Below are 14,915 nucleotides of genomic sequence, written 5' to 3' on the forward strand. Positions count from 1 at the left end.
GACTTGTGTGTTTATTAAGTTTATGAAATAGGCAATATTATAAATATGTATTAAGAAAAAAATGTAAAAAAAATCAATTTTGTAACCAGATAATTGCTTTAATATATGAAGTGTTTTCAAAAAAGTAAGGGAGCTGTCAGCTGTGAAACATTGTGCACAATCTTGAATAATAAAAGATCAACTAAGATAAATGACTCAACTTTAAGAACAGCCTGTATACAACTCCAATAATAAGGTTCTTATGTGTCCGCTATTACACAATTAGTCTTACAGTATTTCTACAAACGCACAGCCGTAATAACATTACGAATAGCAATCAACACATATTCCAAGTAACACAGCAACGGTTGCGCATTTTAAATGAACCGACCAACCAGAAATCGGTTCTGCTTTCTTTATCCATGTTCGCGTGAAAGGCGCTTAAGAAAAGCGTTTGAAACGTCACTTACGTCATTCTTATATAACGGTCATAACCCCACTTTCTTTGCAATGTGTCACCCTCAGCTGTGAGCTGTCTGAGAAATTTGGTAAAATCAGTAGCTAGAATGTATGGAGAGCATTGGTCGGGCTTTCCTGCAGTGTGACTGCAGTGATTCTCCTCGAAAATGCAGCGTTCCAAAGACTTGCCAAAGATCCCTCCTCACTATTTCCACGAACTACCTCAGGAGGACGAAGAAAGACTAGAAAAGCTATTCATAAAACTTGACAAAAACCGTAATGGAAGGATTGATATTCAAGACCTGTCTGCAGCCCTACACGAGCATGGGGTAAATCAAAACTATGCAAAGGGTTTTTTAAGAAATAGGATAAATAAGAGTGGTGAACTGTCACTTGCTGATTTTATTTATTATGTGAGAGAGCACGAAAAGAATTTGAGGTTGCACTTTGCCAGCTTAGACAAGAATCGAGATGGAAGGATTGATTTGGAGGAACTTATCAAGGCTTTTCATGAGCTGGGCATTCCCCTGGAACGTCAAGAGGCCACCAATTTACTACTTAGAATGGATCAAGATGGGAGTTTGAACATAAGTTACGATGAGTGGAGAGATTTTTTGCTTTTGGCTCCGAGCAGTAACATCCAAGACTTAATAACTTACTGGAGACATTCTACATATTTGGACATTGGTGAGGATATGAATGTCCCAGATGATTTCACTCCAAATGAAATGCAAACTGGAATGTGGTGGAGACATCTGTTAGCTGGTGGAGTTGCCGGTGCTGTTTCAAGAACCTGTACAGCTCCATTAGATAGACTAAAAGTATTTTTACAAGTGCAACCTTCTAAGCAGAAAATATCACACTGTTTAAGTAATATGGTAAAGGAGGGAGGAATAAGGGGATTATGGAGAGGTAAATTTATTTATTGATATATAGAACTGTACATTTCAACTTTTTTTATTAATTTATTAATGGAATCCATTTACAACAAGGTAGTTGTAACAGTATAGTTTATTTAGAAAATAAATATGTTAAACATATTACATATAACAGAAATGCTAATAAGGAGTAAAGAAACTAATGCAGTGAGGATTAAGTCTACATAATATTTCTTAATTGAGTTTTAAAACTGGAAAACAATATGTATCTGTCTTGGAAACCTATTACCACTTCAAAACAACCATGTAAATGATTTAACAAAAGTCTTTGACTGCCTTTTTTTAGACACTTTGAGGTTGAAAGCAGACAACTATAGATGCATTTATCATTTTATGTAAAAAACTCAAATTTATTAAACTTTCACCATTTCTTTTTGCCATTTATGTAGCAGATATCTATAACTGCTTATAATTCTGTAAAATTAAACAGTTTACAGAGGTTTCTTAACTTATAATCTGTAAATACTGTAAATAGGTAAAATATAATCAAATTTAAAGAAAGGCTTAACTCAAATATTAAACAAATATTAGCTTATGCTAGAAATCACAATTTTGACATTAATACCTTAAAGTCACAAATTCTTATAATTGAAAAAGATAAAAAATTAGGAATAGAAATTAAAGAATTATTATGTATCTCTATGAATAACAATGAAATTCCAATATTTCAGAAAACAAAAAAGCTTATTTTTATTACCTTTAGCCTACCTAAATATTTATGAAAACAAAAATATTTTTTGTGCAACACTTTGGTATTGTCATGTTATTCATGGCAATTCATTGTCTTGGGTCCCAAACAAATCTATAGAAAAAAATGCAAAACATCTGCATGAGATTTTCATACAATATTTCTTTTATGAATAGCATAATACCAATCTTAACCAACAGTGTGTGTATAATTCTATATACATATGTGATCCCGCCTGGAGAAACCAAACTAAGCATCATTAGAAAAGTTATACTGGATGGCCATGAAAAGGTCACATAATTGCTTGAATTTTTTGTACACGCACAAGAATTCAATTCAAATCTTTATTAATCCAAAAGAACAATAACCGATAATAGGTGTAGGATGTATCAAAAGAAAGAAAATTAAATTAAGATTATAAACTAAATTAAAATTAGCATAACACTAATTTTAAATACAATACAATTAAAAAGGCACACACACATATGACACAATGGCAATTGAGGAACTAAGTATAATATCAATGTGGGTATTTATGGGTTTAAGTAAAATTTAAATAAAAAGTAGTGTTATGTTTTCTATCAGCTCAGACTCTGGAAAGTTGTATCATTTAGGAATTCATCAAATGACATAATAGCATTAATTAAAGAGTTAATTTTAAAAATATTTTCAATTTTTTGCTTTCAAGTGCTCTTATCTCAATAGGTATTTTATTGAAAATTTTTATAAGATTATATTGAACATTTTTCTGAATAAAACTAAAGTTACATTTTGCATTTTTTAAATTGTATTTATGCCTTGTTTTATGTTCCCTATTTGTTTTTAAGAAGAGGTCTGGATTATCTTTAACAAACAATGCTGCTTCCAAAATGTAAGTGCCTGGGAGTGTTAAGATTTAAATTTTTTCCTGCAAGTCTCCATTTTCAATACAGTTCACTACGGCCACATATGTTTCTGATTCAGCATTTCTGAAGAACAAAGATCCTACCTGCCTCCGAGCTGTCACCCCAGAATATGACTCCATATTTTAGACAAGAGTGTACATAGGCATGGTATGCTATTTTTGATGTTTCTTCACTTACATGCATGGAAATTATTTTTAATGCATAACAGTAAGAGGCTATTTTGTTTGCAAGAGAGCCAATGTGATGTGTCCAGTCCAAGCTATGGTCTAACCTGATCCCCAGAAAAGTTACATAATCCAGAGTTTCAATCTGTTTGAGATCTGCTTTATAGGTAGATGAATAAGCATTTTTTTTATAGTTGACTTTAATAAATTGTGATTTATCCACATTAAGTAGGTTATTATTATTAAACCAATTTTCAAGTAGTAATAAGGTGCTGAAGATTTTTTGGGACATATTTTCTTTATTCTCAGTGGACAAAGTAACATTCACTATAATTCACACATAACACTCACAACCTCTGGTAACTCATTGGTGTAAATACTGTAAATAATATAGAGGACCAAGTATGGACTCCTGTGGTACTTACCGACATACCCCCTCCACCCCCAACCTATAGCCTGAATCAGCAAGTCAAATACCTTTGATAGGTCAAGTTCTGTTTCCAAGAAATTTAGTAATTGCTCATATATAACTTTTTGAAATACTTTACTAAAATTGTTTAACAAAGCAATGGGTCTATAGTTTTTTATTTCTTTTTCATCCCCTTTCTTGTAAATTAGTATTATTTTTGCAATTTTAAGATCGGTTGGAAAAGTCCTGGTTTCTATGCTGAGATTTACTAAAAAGCTGAGTGGGTGTGCAATTTTTGTGGCAACTGATTTTATCAAATGCACAGGAATTTCGTCTCTTCCAACTGATTTTTTACTTTTTAGGTCAAATATTATTGACATTATTTCATTTGGACAAGTTGGATGAAAAAATAAGGACTTTTGTGCAATTTTTTCATATTTTAAAGCCTCATCCTGATTTATTTGAAGGTCTGAGCAACTTATTATGTAATGATTGTTTATTTCATCTAAAATCTCTAAATTACTTTTAGTGTTACTTCTCTTAATATTTTCAATAACAGACATTTTGTTTTTTGCTACCTGCCCTGTGCATTTTTTTACAACATCCCAAATAGCTTTAGAGGGATTTTTTGAATGTGTTATATAGTTATTAAAATAATTTCTTTTTGCCTGTACCCTGTACCAAAACCATTTTGTAAACACAAATATATTTTTTATATTTTATTAAGTCAAGTTCAGACCTATTTTTCTTTTTAAATAGCAATCTTTTTGTTTTTGAAGAGACTTTTATTACATTTGAAATCCAAGATCAACTTTTTTTGTGTTGTATTTTTAAAGGAAATATTATATTTAAAGCTCTTAAAAAAGTTACTATTAAATTTTTATTATTTTTATTTATCTCCACGAGACAAATAAAAATAACAAAAATTTTCTGATTGCACAACATTACAAATCACCTTAAAATCTATAAGAATGAATTTAAAATAAAAAATTGGATTTTTGGAATCTTAGGTGGGTTTCTTTCTGCAGAGTCACATATAACATTATGAATAGAGGTCAACCATCACACTTAAGAAAAAAGACCTAGAATCCAGACAGATTTGGTCACTTAGCAAACAAAAAATTTTTTTGCTGTTCCATTGTATAAAACTGCTTCATATGAACAGTCTTTCAGCTATGTTGCTATAAAAAGTGGAATGAGAGTAATAATTTCTCAAATTTGAAAGAGCTATTAAAGAATCATTATTGATTATACCATGAAAATGAATCATACCATATGTTTTATGTTAGTAAGAGGCTATCCCGGTACTCAGTTTTGATTTGTTTTGATTTTGTCACCACATCAACATGTTATATTCTGCTTATGTCAATGTTCCTGTTTTAACTAAACTAGACTTGTTTTACCCACATTGACCTTAACTTAAAATTATTGAACTTTAACCATAGGACGTGCTAGTGTGTATGTTTTTATGCGTGTTAGGTTCAAGCTCAAGTAGGGAATTGTAGCAGATATCAATGAATGAATTAGTAATAGATAGATTCAGCTTTAAATGTTGTGCAACAAAAAAGTATAGCAATTTCGTTTGTATTGGATATAATAAGCTATTACATCAAAACTGCCTGGAAAGAAATTTGAAATTGCATATAAAGTTTGGATACCAAATGCTATTCCAAAAACTGTAACATTTTCAACAATGATCCTGATAAGCAGTTGGAGGTTGTTTTAAAAGAAAGAATAGGAGAAACTACCACAACGTATTTTTGAATCAAACTATGATTTAAAAATCAATATAGAAAAGTATGATAAATTACTGGCTGAAAAGGATATACAAATAGATGCTCTACAAGAGTACTTGTTGTTGAGTACTAATGATGAGCTTGATGGTTGCAAATCTTAAGTCCTTGTTCAAAAAACAGTGAGAAAACAGAAGATTTTGAGGAAGAAATCATAGCTGCAGAAAAAAAGTTGATAGAGACTTTAGAGAAGAAGGCCAAGTAGGTAGAAGCAGTTAGGCAGAACATGTCTGATTTGGAAATTGAAAGAGCTTCCATGGAGAAGGAGATTGTTAACCAGACTAAAACTATTCAGGATCTGCAAAAGACAATCACTGATTTAATGGGTACAAATAGATCTATGATCTTAATCTTATCTAAATCTTAAATCTTAAAAAAATAATTTAAACATAAACAAAATAGAAAATATAAAACTAATTAGGTCGGGAATTACTTTGATTAGGATAACTTTAGCTTTAACTGATATACAATATGGCATAACGTGTATATATAGACCTCCCTCGACGGTAGTATCGTCTTTTCTCGATGACCTGGAAAATTATTTATTACGTGAATGTAATCAGCAAACAGAAATACTTCTGGGAGATATAAACATAAATACTCTATCTGAAAATTCAGCTGATACAAATAACTACCTAGCTCTCTTGATGTCTTACGGATTCTTCTCCCTTATAACTGGTCCTACACGGGTCACATTAACATCAAGGACCTAAATTGACCACATTTTCCTTAAAAAAAAATTTTTGGAAAACAAAAATAAACATCTTTCTTTTATTTTGGAAACTGACGTCACCGATCACTATCCTGTGTTGCTTAATTTTGCTAGAGACGAGGTTCGGGCAGGTAATGTTTCCAATAATATAAAAATTAAAACTATAAAAATATTAAACAATGAGAAGGCAAAAGATTTACTTATAAAACAAAATTGGGAAAACACTATCTTAAATATTAATCATGTCGAAATTGCAACCAAAATTTTTTATAATGTTGTCGAACATATTATACAAAGCTGTGAAGAGACAAAAATATTAAAACAAAAAATAAAACCTTGGATAACTGCTGCTATTATATGTTCAATAAAAAATAGGGACAAAATGAAAAGAAAATTGAATAAAAATTATAGTTTGGAAAAAGAACAACAATATAAAACATACAGAAAGAAACTCATTGGGTAAAATAATAAATAAATGTAAAAATGACTATTACAAAACAAAAATTGAGGAATCTAAGAATAATATGAGCAAAATGTATAAAGTTATAAATGAGGTTACAAATCAAATTACTACTAAAGGAAATGACATAATAAAAATAAAAAATAATAACAAAGAATTTTCAAATAACAAAGACATGGCAAACTTTTGTAATCAGTATTTTATAAACGTAGGAGTAAATATGCAAAACCAAATAAAAAAACCAAAAAAACAATTCAAAATTAATCATAACAGTGTATCTTCAATGTTTCTAAAACCAACTAATAGGAATGAAATAATTAAACATATTTTTTCGTTAAAAAACAATTCCGCGCCTGGGATAGATACTATTAGCTCAAAATTTATAAAAAAATTTCATATTTACCTTATTGAACCATTGGTTCACATTATCAACCTAATATTTAAAACAGGAACAGTACCTACTCAATTTAAAGTATCAATAATCACTCCAATATATAAATCAGGTGATAAATGTGAAATAGGTAACTATCGTCCTATAAGTGTGATCAATAATTTTTCCAAGCTCTTCGAGAAATGTTTGAAAGATAGACTTATTGACTATTTACAAAAAAATAACGTATTAACACAAAATCAGTTTGGTTTCATTGGGGGGCTCAGCGCATCCGATGCTGTCTGCGAATTAACAAAGCGAGTGAATCAGGCTTTTGATGGTGATAGAAAGTGTTTGGCAGTGTTTCTGGACCTAGCAAGGGCCTTTGTCACTGTACCGCATGGGCTTTTGCTAGATACTTTAAGATCTTGTGGTATTAGAGGTCCAGTGTCAAGGGTCTTTGAAAGTTACTTGGGGGACAGAAAACAGTCTTTAAAAATAAATAATGAGATTAGTGAACCATCTTATATAAAAATTGGAATTCCACAAGGAACAGTTATTGGACCTATACTTTTTATAACTTATATTAACGGTCTTACCAATCTTAAAATTCATGACGGGTCACTGATATCATATGCAGATGACACGGTTGCGGTGTTTCACGGAATTTCTTGGGGAGACACAAAAAAAACTGCAGAACTTGGTCTAGCAACAGTCAAGAACTGGCTGGATTCTTTTAAATTAAGTCTCAATAGTCAAAAAACAAACTATATTGCATTTTCTATAACAGCTGCTAATCGCCCCAGCTTTCAACAAATTAAACTTGAATTAATTGATATCAAGGAAGTTTCATTTACTAAATATCTGGGTATCATTGTGGATAAACATTTAAAATGGGACCAACACATTCTAAAATTAACACAAAACATCCGTAAACTTATTTATCGATTTCATATTTTGAGAAATATCTTAAATGAAAAACTACTAATTTTAATTTATAAATCCTTGGTTGAGTCCTTGTTAAGGTATGGGGTGATTGTCTGGGGAGGTCTATACAAGAATTGTTTAAAACAACTTAATGTAGTACAAAACTTTATTTTAAAAGTTATATACAAAAAACAAAAAAGATTTCCTACACAACAATTATATTCTGAAGAAATTTTTAATATACGCTCAATTTACATATTGTCAACATGCATTTATACACATAAATCAGAAAAAATCAAGAATTATGTTAGTCATTCCTACACAACCCGAAATAATATAAACAGACACCTAAAAATACCAAACATAAAAAAAACTATAGGGCAACGATTTTTAGGATACTTGTCCCCGAAATTTTATAACATCTTACCAAACAGCTTAAAAAATATAAATAATATTAAAAAGTTTAGTAAGGTCTGTAGAAAATTTATTTATTCAAATATAGATAAATTTAATTTTTTTAAATAGTTTTGGGAAGGGAAACTTTATTGGAGAATTTTTGTTTAGTTGTTAGATATGGTTATGGTTAGTTATATTTTATATTATTACTAAAATTTTGTGATTTCTCAGCATACACAAACAGATGTTACAACATCTAGGTGTATGTTAAAAACAATGACTGTTAACTATTATTATTGAATATAATTAAGTTAAAAAAAAATAAAAAATTTGTTATAATATAACCAAAATGATTAATAAATTTGAATTTGAATTTGAATCATTTATCTTCTGGAAACTGACAATAAACTGCATTGTGATGAAATTTGTCAGCTTAAATAAGATAATTCAAAATTTAGTTCACAGCAACCAGTTTGCTATGAAACACCCTAGTAAAACAACTCCTAATAGACAAAGACAAAGAACTTTATTGGTGCTAACAGAAAAGCTTACACAAGTCAATGAATTACATACATAGTTTGTAACATCAGTGAAGTTATTATTGATATATTCCTTGATACTAAAAAAACTCTTAGCCACAAGATATTTTTTTAACACTACTTTAAACTTATTGAGAGGTAATATTCTAATTTGAAGTGGCAACTTATTATAAAACATTGGGCCATAAAAAGACCCCCGGTTTTTATGCAATGAATTTTATGAAATTCTATATGAAAAAAAGTATTCATAGTTATTGATATTGGCCCTGATATGCGATACACAATAGTAGATATATAAACAGGGCACAGTTAAAATATTGAGTCTTGAGAAATGCATTTTACATTCTGCCCTATGGTCCAGGTTTTCAAGGATTCTAATGGCCTTTCTCTGAAGGGAGAAAATACCGCCCACATTGGTTGCATGCCCAAACTAGAATCCCATAGGAGATTCTTGAATGGATACACGCAAAGTAAGCAAACATTGCAACTTTAAGAGACACTCTGCATCAAGCTCCGAAGTGCAAGAACGCCAGATGCGATTCCAGGACATATGTAATCAACATGTGCATCCCATAGAAGTTTGGAATCAATTTTTATCCCAAGAAAGATAACCAATGCATTTCCAACATTAGCCAAATCTAAATTGCGAGTAGATATGTACAAATTATATTTATATAATTGGTTCAGATAAAACCAATCTGAATCCTTCGATTGTTTCTCCTGTAGATTCATGGGTAAATCACCAAGTGCATATGCCTTTTTTATTAAGGTTGTGTCGTCGACAAAGTGAATAAGATCAGCACTAGGATCACTGCACCACTCGAGATCATTAATGTATATCAAAAAAAGCAGATCACTAGTACTCTTTGAGAAACCCGAAATTTTAATTCTGCAAAATCAGATTGTGAGCCATTCAAATTAACTTCTTGAGATCTACCAGATAGATAAAATTTTAATTCTAACTTCTAAAATCAAACTGTTTATTAATAAAAAAACCATTGGATTAAAAAAAAAAGTAATTCTAGATTTTAGGGCTTTTTCAAAGATTTTTGAGAAAAAAGGGACTAAAAATTTGCTAATTGCAAAATGAATAAATGTGTGAATAAATCAGTGACAGTCGATATTTGAAAACAAGTATGAATTATTCAATCGACGAAAAAATAGCCATAACTAAGTGGCATTATGCGGGAAACGGTCTTACTTTATATGTATGGTTGTGAGATTGATAAAACGAAAAAAAAAACATTTCTTGTATTCGGCTGTACGTCAGATTTGACAAAGTCTTATAACCAATTGTTTGCTGGTGGCTGGTTTTATTTGAACCGAAAATTTGCTAATTTTGCAATTACATTTAATTGAATAATTCAAGATTCACTTATTAACATTTTTTTAAACTTTGCAAGATGGTTTGCCAGATTGGTCTCTTGATTGGCCTCTTCAAAAAGTTATCTTACATTTTTTCTGTATAATGTACAGGGAAGCCAATAATTGACCCCCTTAAAATTTACATGGGTTTTCCTATGTTCCGCTCAGCGACGCACCACCCGGTATACTGATATTCACAATATAGTTAATCAACTTAATATTCATTACATAAAAATCACGACTTTTTGTTTTTTAATGATTTGATTAGGTCACGCAGCTCAATGATAGATATTTCAGTAAATGTGAATTTGTTACCTGGAAAGTGTAGATCAGCTGTGTATTTCTTAACATAATCTTCTGCCATGCCCTGGGAAGGTGGTTAACTGTTTATGATTTTAGAGGCTATATTAGAGAAGAAGTTATTGAAATGATCAGGTGAAAAGTCATTTACTGAGTTCTATTTACCTTTTAAGCCAAATTGGTATGAACTACATCTCGGATGGATTTTGTGCTGTACTTTTTAGGTAATTGTCATATGCTTGAGATATAGCTTTCTTTAAGTTATTGTGATAAGTATACCTTAGTTCTTTTTTTAGGTCAGTAATAAAATTGCAGTCTCTTTGCTTAGCCAACTCAGGCACAAAATTTAAAAGCTCTCTTTGTTCCTTTAAATTATTGTTAAATCAATTAACACAAACTCTTCTGAAAAAGGAATATTCGCAAAAATGTTGTCAATGCATGAGTAATCATGAGTTCGGCAGAAGATCTTTTGAGAAATGCCATAAGCTTCAACTAAATCAAGGAGTTATTATCTCTTAGAAAAAAGTTAATATTAAAATTGCCATTTAGTATAAGGTCATATTTAAGAGTGTCCAAAATCTGCAATGCATTTTCTAGTCTCTCTATAATTTGGTAAAAGTTACCAGATGGTGGCCTATAACAAGTCATTATCACCAATTTCTATTTATCGGATTGTGCAGCACATAGCAATAACTGAGAAGCCAAGAAAGAGTGAAGTTGACCAGCAAGCTAATCTTCTGATTGACGAACAAAAAAAAATATATGGTACCTGCAGTGCCTGAAACAGTTCCAGTGCTCTAACTTAAATTATTGATAGCTCTTAATCAATAACAGGATGTGTTTTTAATTGGACTATTGGTCATGGAGAAAATGATAGCTTTTTAATTTCATTAAATTTATTTCACACAAGGAGCCAACACTCTCAATTAGAAAAGTTTATGTCTATAAGTAAATTTCCTAATTTAGTTTTTACCCTGTGGTGTGATTTTTCAATATGTCTTTTCATATTATAAAATTATTAATAATTATATTAGCCAGTTCATGAATAAGAATGTTTGCAGTATAAGAGTTATTACAATAACTAAACATAATGATCAAGTTCGCCACTCTATGTATTCACTCTGTAAATTGTTGTCCTTTTATGTGAAGTGTAATAATATTGTCTCCAAGAGGATTGTGATAAAATCAGTACCAACCAATTTTAATTTTGATGCTCATGTAATTGACGACCCTGTAAATATATAGAACGATTCCCTCAGCAATGTAGCTAATTGTGAGAGTGGCAATTTTTTAGATGGAGGACCAAAGGAGGTTCAATCAGTAAGTTTATTGAATATTAAGTGTGTTAGAAATAAGGTAAATGATTTAGAGTTATTTATGGATTCTCTGAGATTCTCAAATATTGTAATCCTTACTGAACATTGGTTGAAGCAAGTTGAAGAGTCTCTGGGGTTGGCAGATTACTCTAATTAAAATTCTCTTGAGGGAAGTTCAGCCATGGTGGCACTATGATATTGATACATAATGATTTCATTTCTAGTTATTCTTTTCTTCCAATAGTAAATTTTGATTTCCTTCTTAAAGAAAAAGGGTTTGAATTTTTAATAGCTATTGAAAAAAAATTAATTTGTTCATTTTGGCAATTTACAGATTCTCCTCTGAAAGTTGTGATCTTTTTTTAGAAAAATGAGAATTTTTATTGTCACATGTATCAGTCAATGCTAATATTGTTGTTTCTGGTGATTTTAACGTAGACTTTCTGATTCAGTACAGTAATCACACCATTGTGCAATCTTTTGCAGTCTTTTAATTTGAGCATACATGTTGATCAACCTACACGCATTACAGGTCATTCATCCTCTCTACTCGATTATGTTTGCTCAAATTTGGGCATTGGTAATATTTGTCACTGTACAAATGCAGGACTCTTTGACCATGAAGCTGTCTCATTTTATACATCAATATTTAAAGCTCAAGATCAAACAAAAAACAAATGTGGCAGCCTTTATACTAGGAGTAATTTTGAAGAGTTTGGGTCTCTTTGCCAAAGAACCAAGGAATTCAGTTTTGGATGCAGTAGTAGTAGTAACGGTGGGGGAGTTAGAGCTCGGCAAGTAGGCCTGAACAGTCCCTTTTCGCCAACCCCAGAATCACCGCAACAATGCGCGGTCTTCACTGAGTCGGCCCGTCCTTTTAATAAAGGCTTGCACGTTGTCCCAGTCCAGATCTTTAAGATCTTCCCATTGGAGTGTCGTTGCTCCGAAAGTTTTCCTTCTCAGGCGACTCCACCTATCACAGATACCTAGTATGTGATATAAAGTTTCCTCCCTGTACCGCAATTCGGACAGAGTGGGTTTTCTCTCTTACCAAGAAGATGTAGATGCCTGTTTAGACTGTTGTGTCCAGTCAGAATTCCCACCAAGTCTTTGATACTCTGTCGGGTCTTTGTTAGCAGTCGCCTTGCTTTAGAGCCGTCATGGTCTGGTATCATTTCCTTGGCCTGCCTACATCCTTCTGTCCTTCTCCAATTCCTCCTTGTTTCGGGGCCTACGAAGGGGTTAACGGAACCTTGTCTTGCCGTCAGCCCGCTCATTGCCCTCGACACCTTGGTGTCCCGGGACCCATCTCAGTCTCATTTCCCTGTGTGCTGCAAGTCTTTCCAATGCGTCTCTGCATTCCTGGACTAGCGTTGAGCTGGCCCTGGATTTCTGAATCGCCTTGAGGGCAGCTTGACTCTCGGAGCGGATGCAAATCCCCCCATTACCTTCCAATGCCTCTCGTTTGTTTGCTACTTCGAGTATAGCAAACACCTGTGCTTGGAAAACTGTGGTGTGTTTCCAAGGATTCCCCTGTGTTCGTTTCCATCCTGTACACCTCGGATCCGGCCGAATTGGTGCTTTTCATCCATGATCCATCTGTGTACCAGGCCTGGAAACCATTTGGCTCTTTAATTTGGTTCTCCGACCATTCTTCCCTTGTCGGGATTTCGACTTGAAGCCCCTTCTTTAACCTTAGTTTGTCACTTTCTGTAGTGCATCCTGAGAGCAATTCTCATATGGCCTTGTCCTAAGTGAACATTGCGCCCCCCTCCGCTATCCTTCATCCTCTTATGCGCCGCCATGGCCTCCCTCTCAATCTAGACTGGGAGGTCCGGTTGCCCAAGAAGAATATTTAGTGGATTTTTGGATGCAGACAATAAACTAAAAAATGTTCACTTTTCTATCTTGAATAAATACAATGAAGCCTTCCCAATTGTTAATAAAACAATTAAAACGACATTTACGACAAATAATTACGACAATGATTCATTTCTGGTCTATTTCAATAATTATAGGAGGATTTACAGGAACACTATTGCTCTTTCTAAAGCTTTGTATTATCGTAGAAGAATTGATGAGTCGCTAAATAAATCAAAAGAATCATGGCATATTGGTAATGAGTTGATGGGGAAAAGCCCCAGAACTCTCAAATTGGATTCCAATTTACATGCAGACATACTGAACCTTACTACTGTAACATTACTTTTGAACTCACCAAGGATGTTTTTAGTAGATATACAGTATAAAAGTAAGATATGTAAATGTAGAGGAGACATTTGTCTTTAATCCTACTAATATTTTGAAGATTAGAGATGTTATGAGAAAAATTAAAAATAAAACATAAGCAGGTTGCGATCATGACTCTTTAAGGATACTCTCGGCTTTACCACCCAATGCCCTTTAGGCATTTGTAGATTTATTAAATGAATCTTTCACTTCAAATACATTTCCCGATTACCTCAAACAAGCCATTATTGATCCGGTTCATAAAGAGGAGACTGCAGCAGTCCTTCTAATTTTAGACCAATAGCTCATATCTAATCATATCTAAGATTGTTGAAGGTGAGAATGATATCTTTTTTGGAGAGATTTAACATTCTAAGCGGGGCACAGTTTGGGTTTGAAGAGGCTTTTGGTGATGCTATTTTTGATCTTCTTCAATTTCTTTATAGCACTTTTAATTCCGGTGAAGTTGCTGCAGCAGTGTTTTGGGACATATCCAAGGCTATTGACTGTGTGGATCACAGAATACTGTTGTGGAAATTAGAGAGATATGGTTTTAGAGGGTATTCTTTGAGTTGGTTTAGCTACTTATCGGGTCGTGTTCAAAAGGTTAATTTTGGTGGTCATTGCTCTGAAGAACTATAGACTACTTCCTTCTTCCTCCTAAACCTTAGTAGGACAGAACCTACTAAGATTCCCCAAGGTTCTATCCTGAGGCCGTTATTGTTTCTTCTTTATGTTAACGGCCTTCCTTTGCTCCCCATAAAGGGTAGGGTTACTATGTTTGCAGCTCACCCCACTATCATTTGGCATGGAAAACACATTGACCAATTGAAAATGTTTCTGGATGCTTATGATTAGGGAATGGTGCGATGTAAATCAACTCTGTTTTAACACGTCGAAAACAAGTCTGTTACGTTTCAAATGTTCAATGAATTCTGTCACTATTAACACTGTGGAGCTGAAATC

The 14,915-nt window shown here is 32.5% G+C and overlaps 1 protein-coding gene across 1 annotated transcript in view; it reads left to right on the forward strand.

Moving 5' to 3' along the window:
• The first annotated feature begins 499 nt into the window (after positions 1-499).
• The window catches only part of LOC126741147 (calcium-binding mitochondrial carrier protein SCaMC-2), a 34,672-nt gene continuing 20,256 nt past the window's right edge, over positions 500-14,915 (forward strand). The window contains exon 1 of the mRNA XM_050447490.1: positions 500-1,350. Coding sequence (XP_050303447.1) covers positions 606-1,350 — 745 coding nt within the window. The 5' untranslated portion in view covers positions 500-605. The remainder of the gene's footprint in view (positions 1,351-14,915) is intronic.

Source organism: Anthonomus grandis, chromosome 10 (genome assembly GCF_022605725.1).
Source record: "Anthonomus grandis grandis chromosome 10, icAntGran1.3, whole genome shotgun sequence".
In the NCBI taxonomy this organism is placed as follows: Eukaryota; Metazoa; Arthropoda; class Insecta; order Coleoptera; family Curculionidae; genus Anthonomus; species Anthonomus grandis.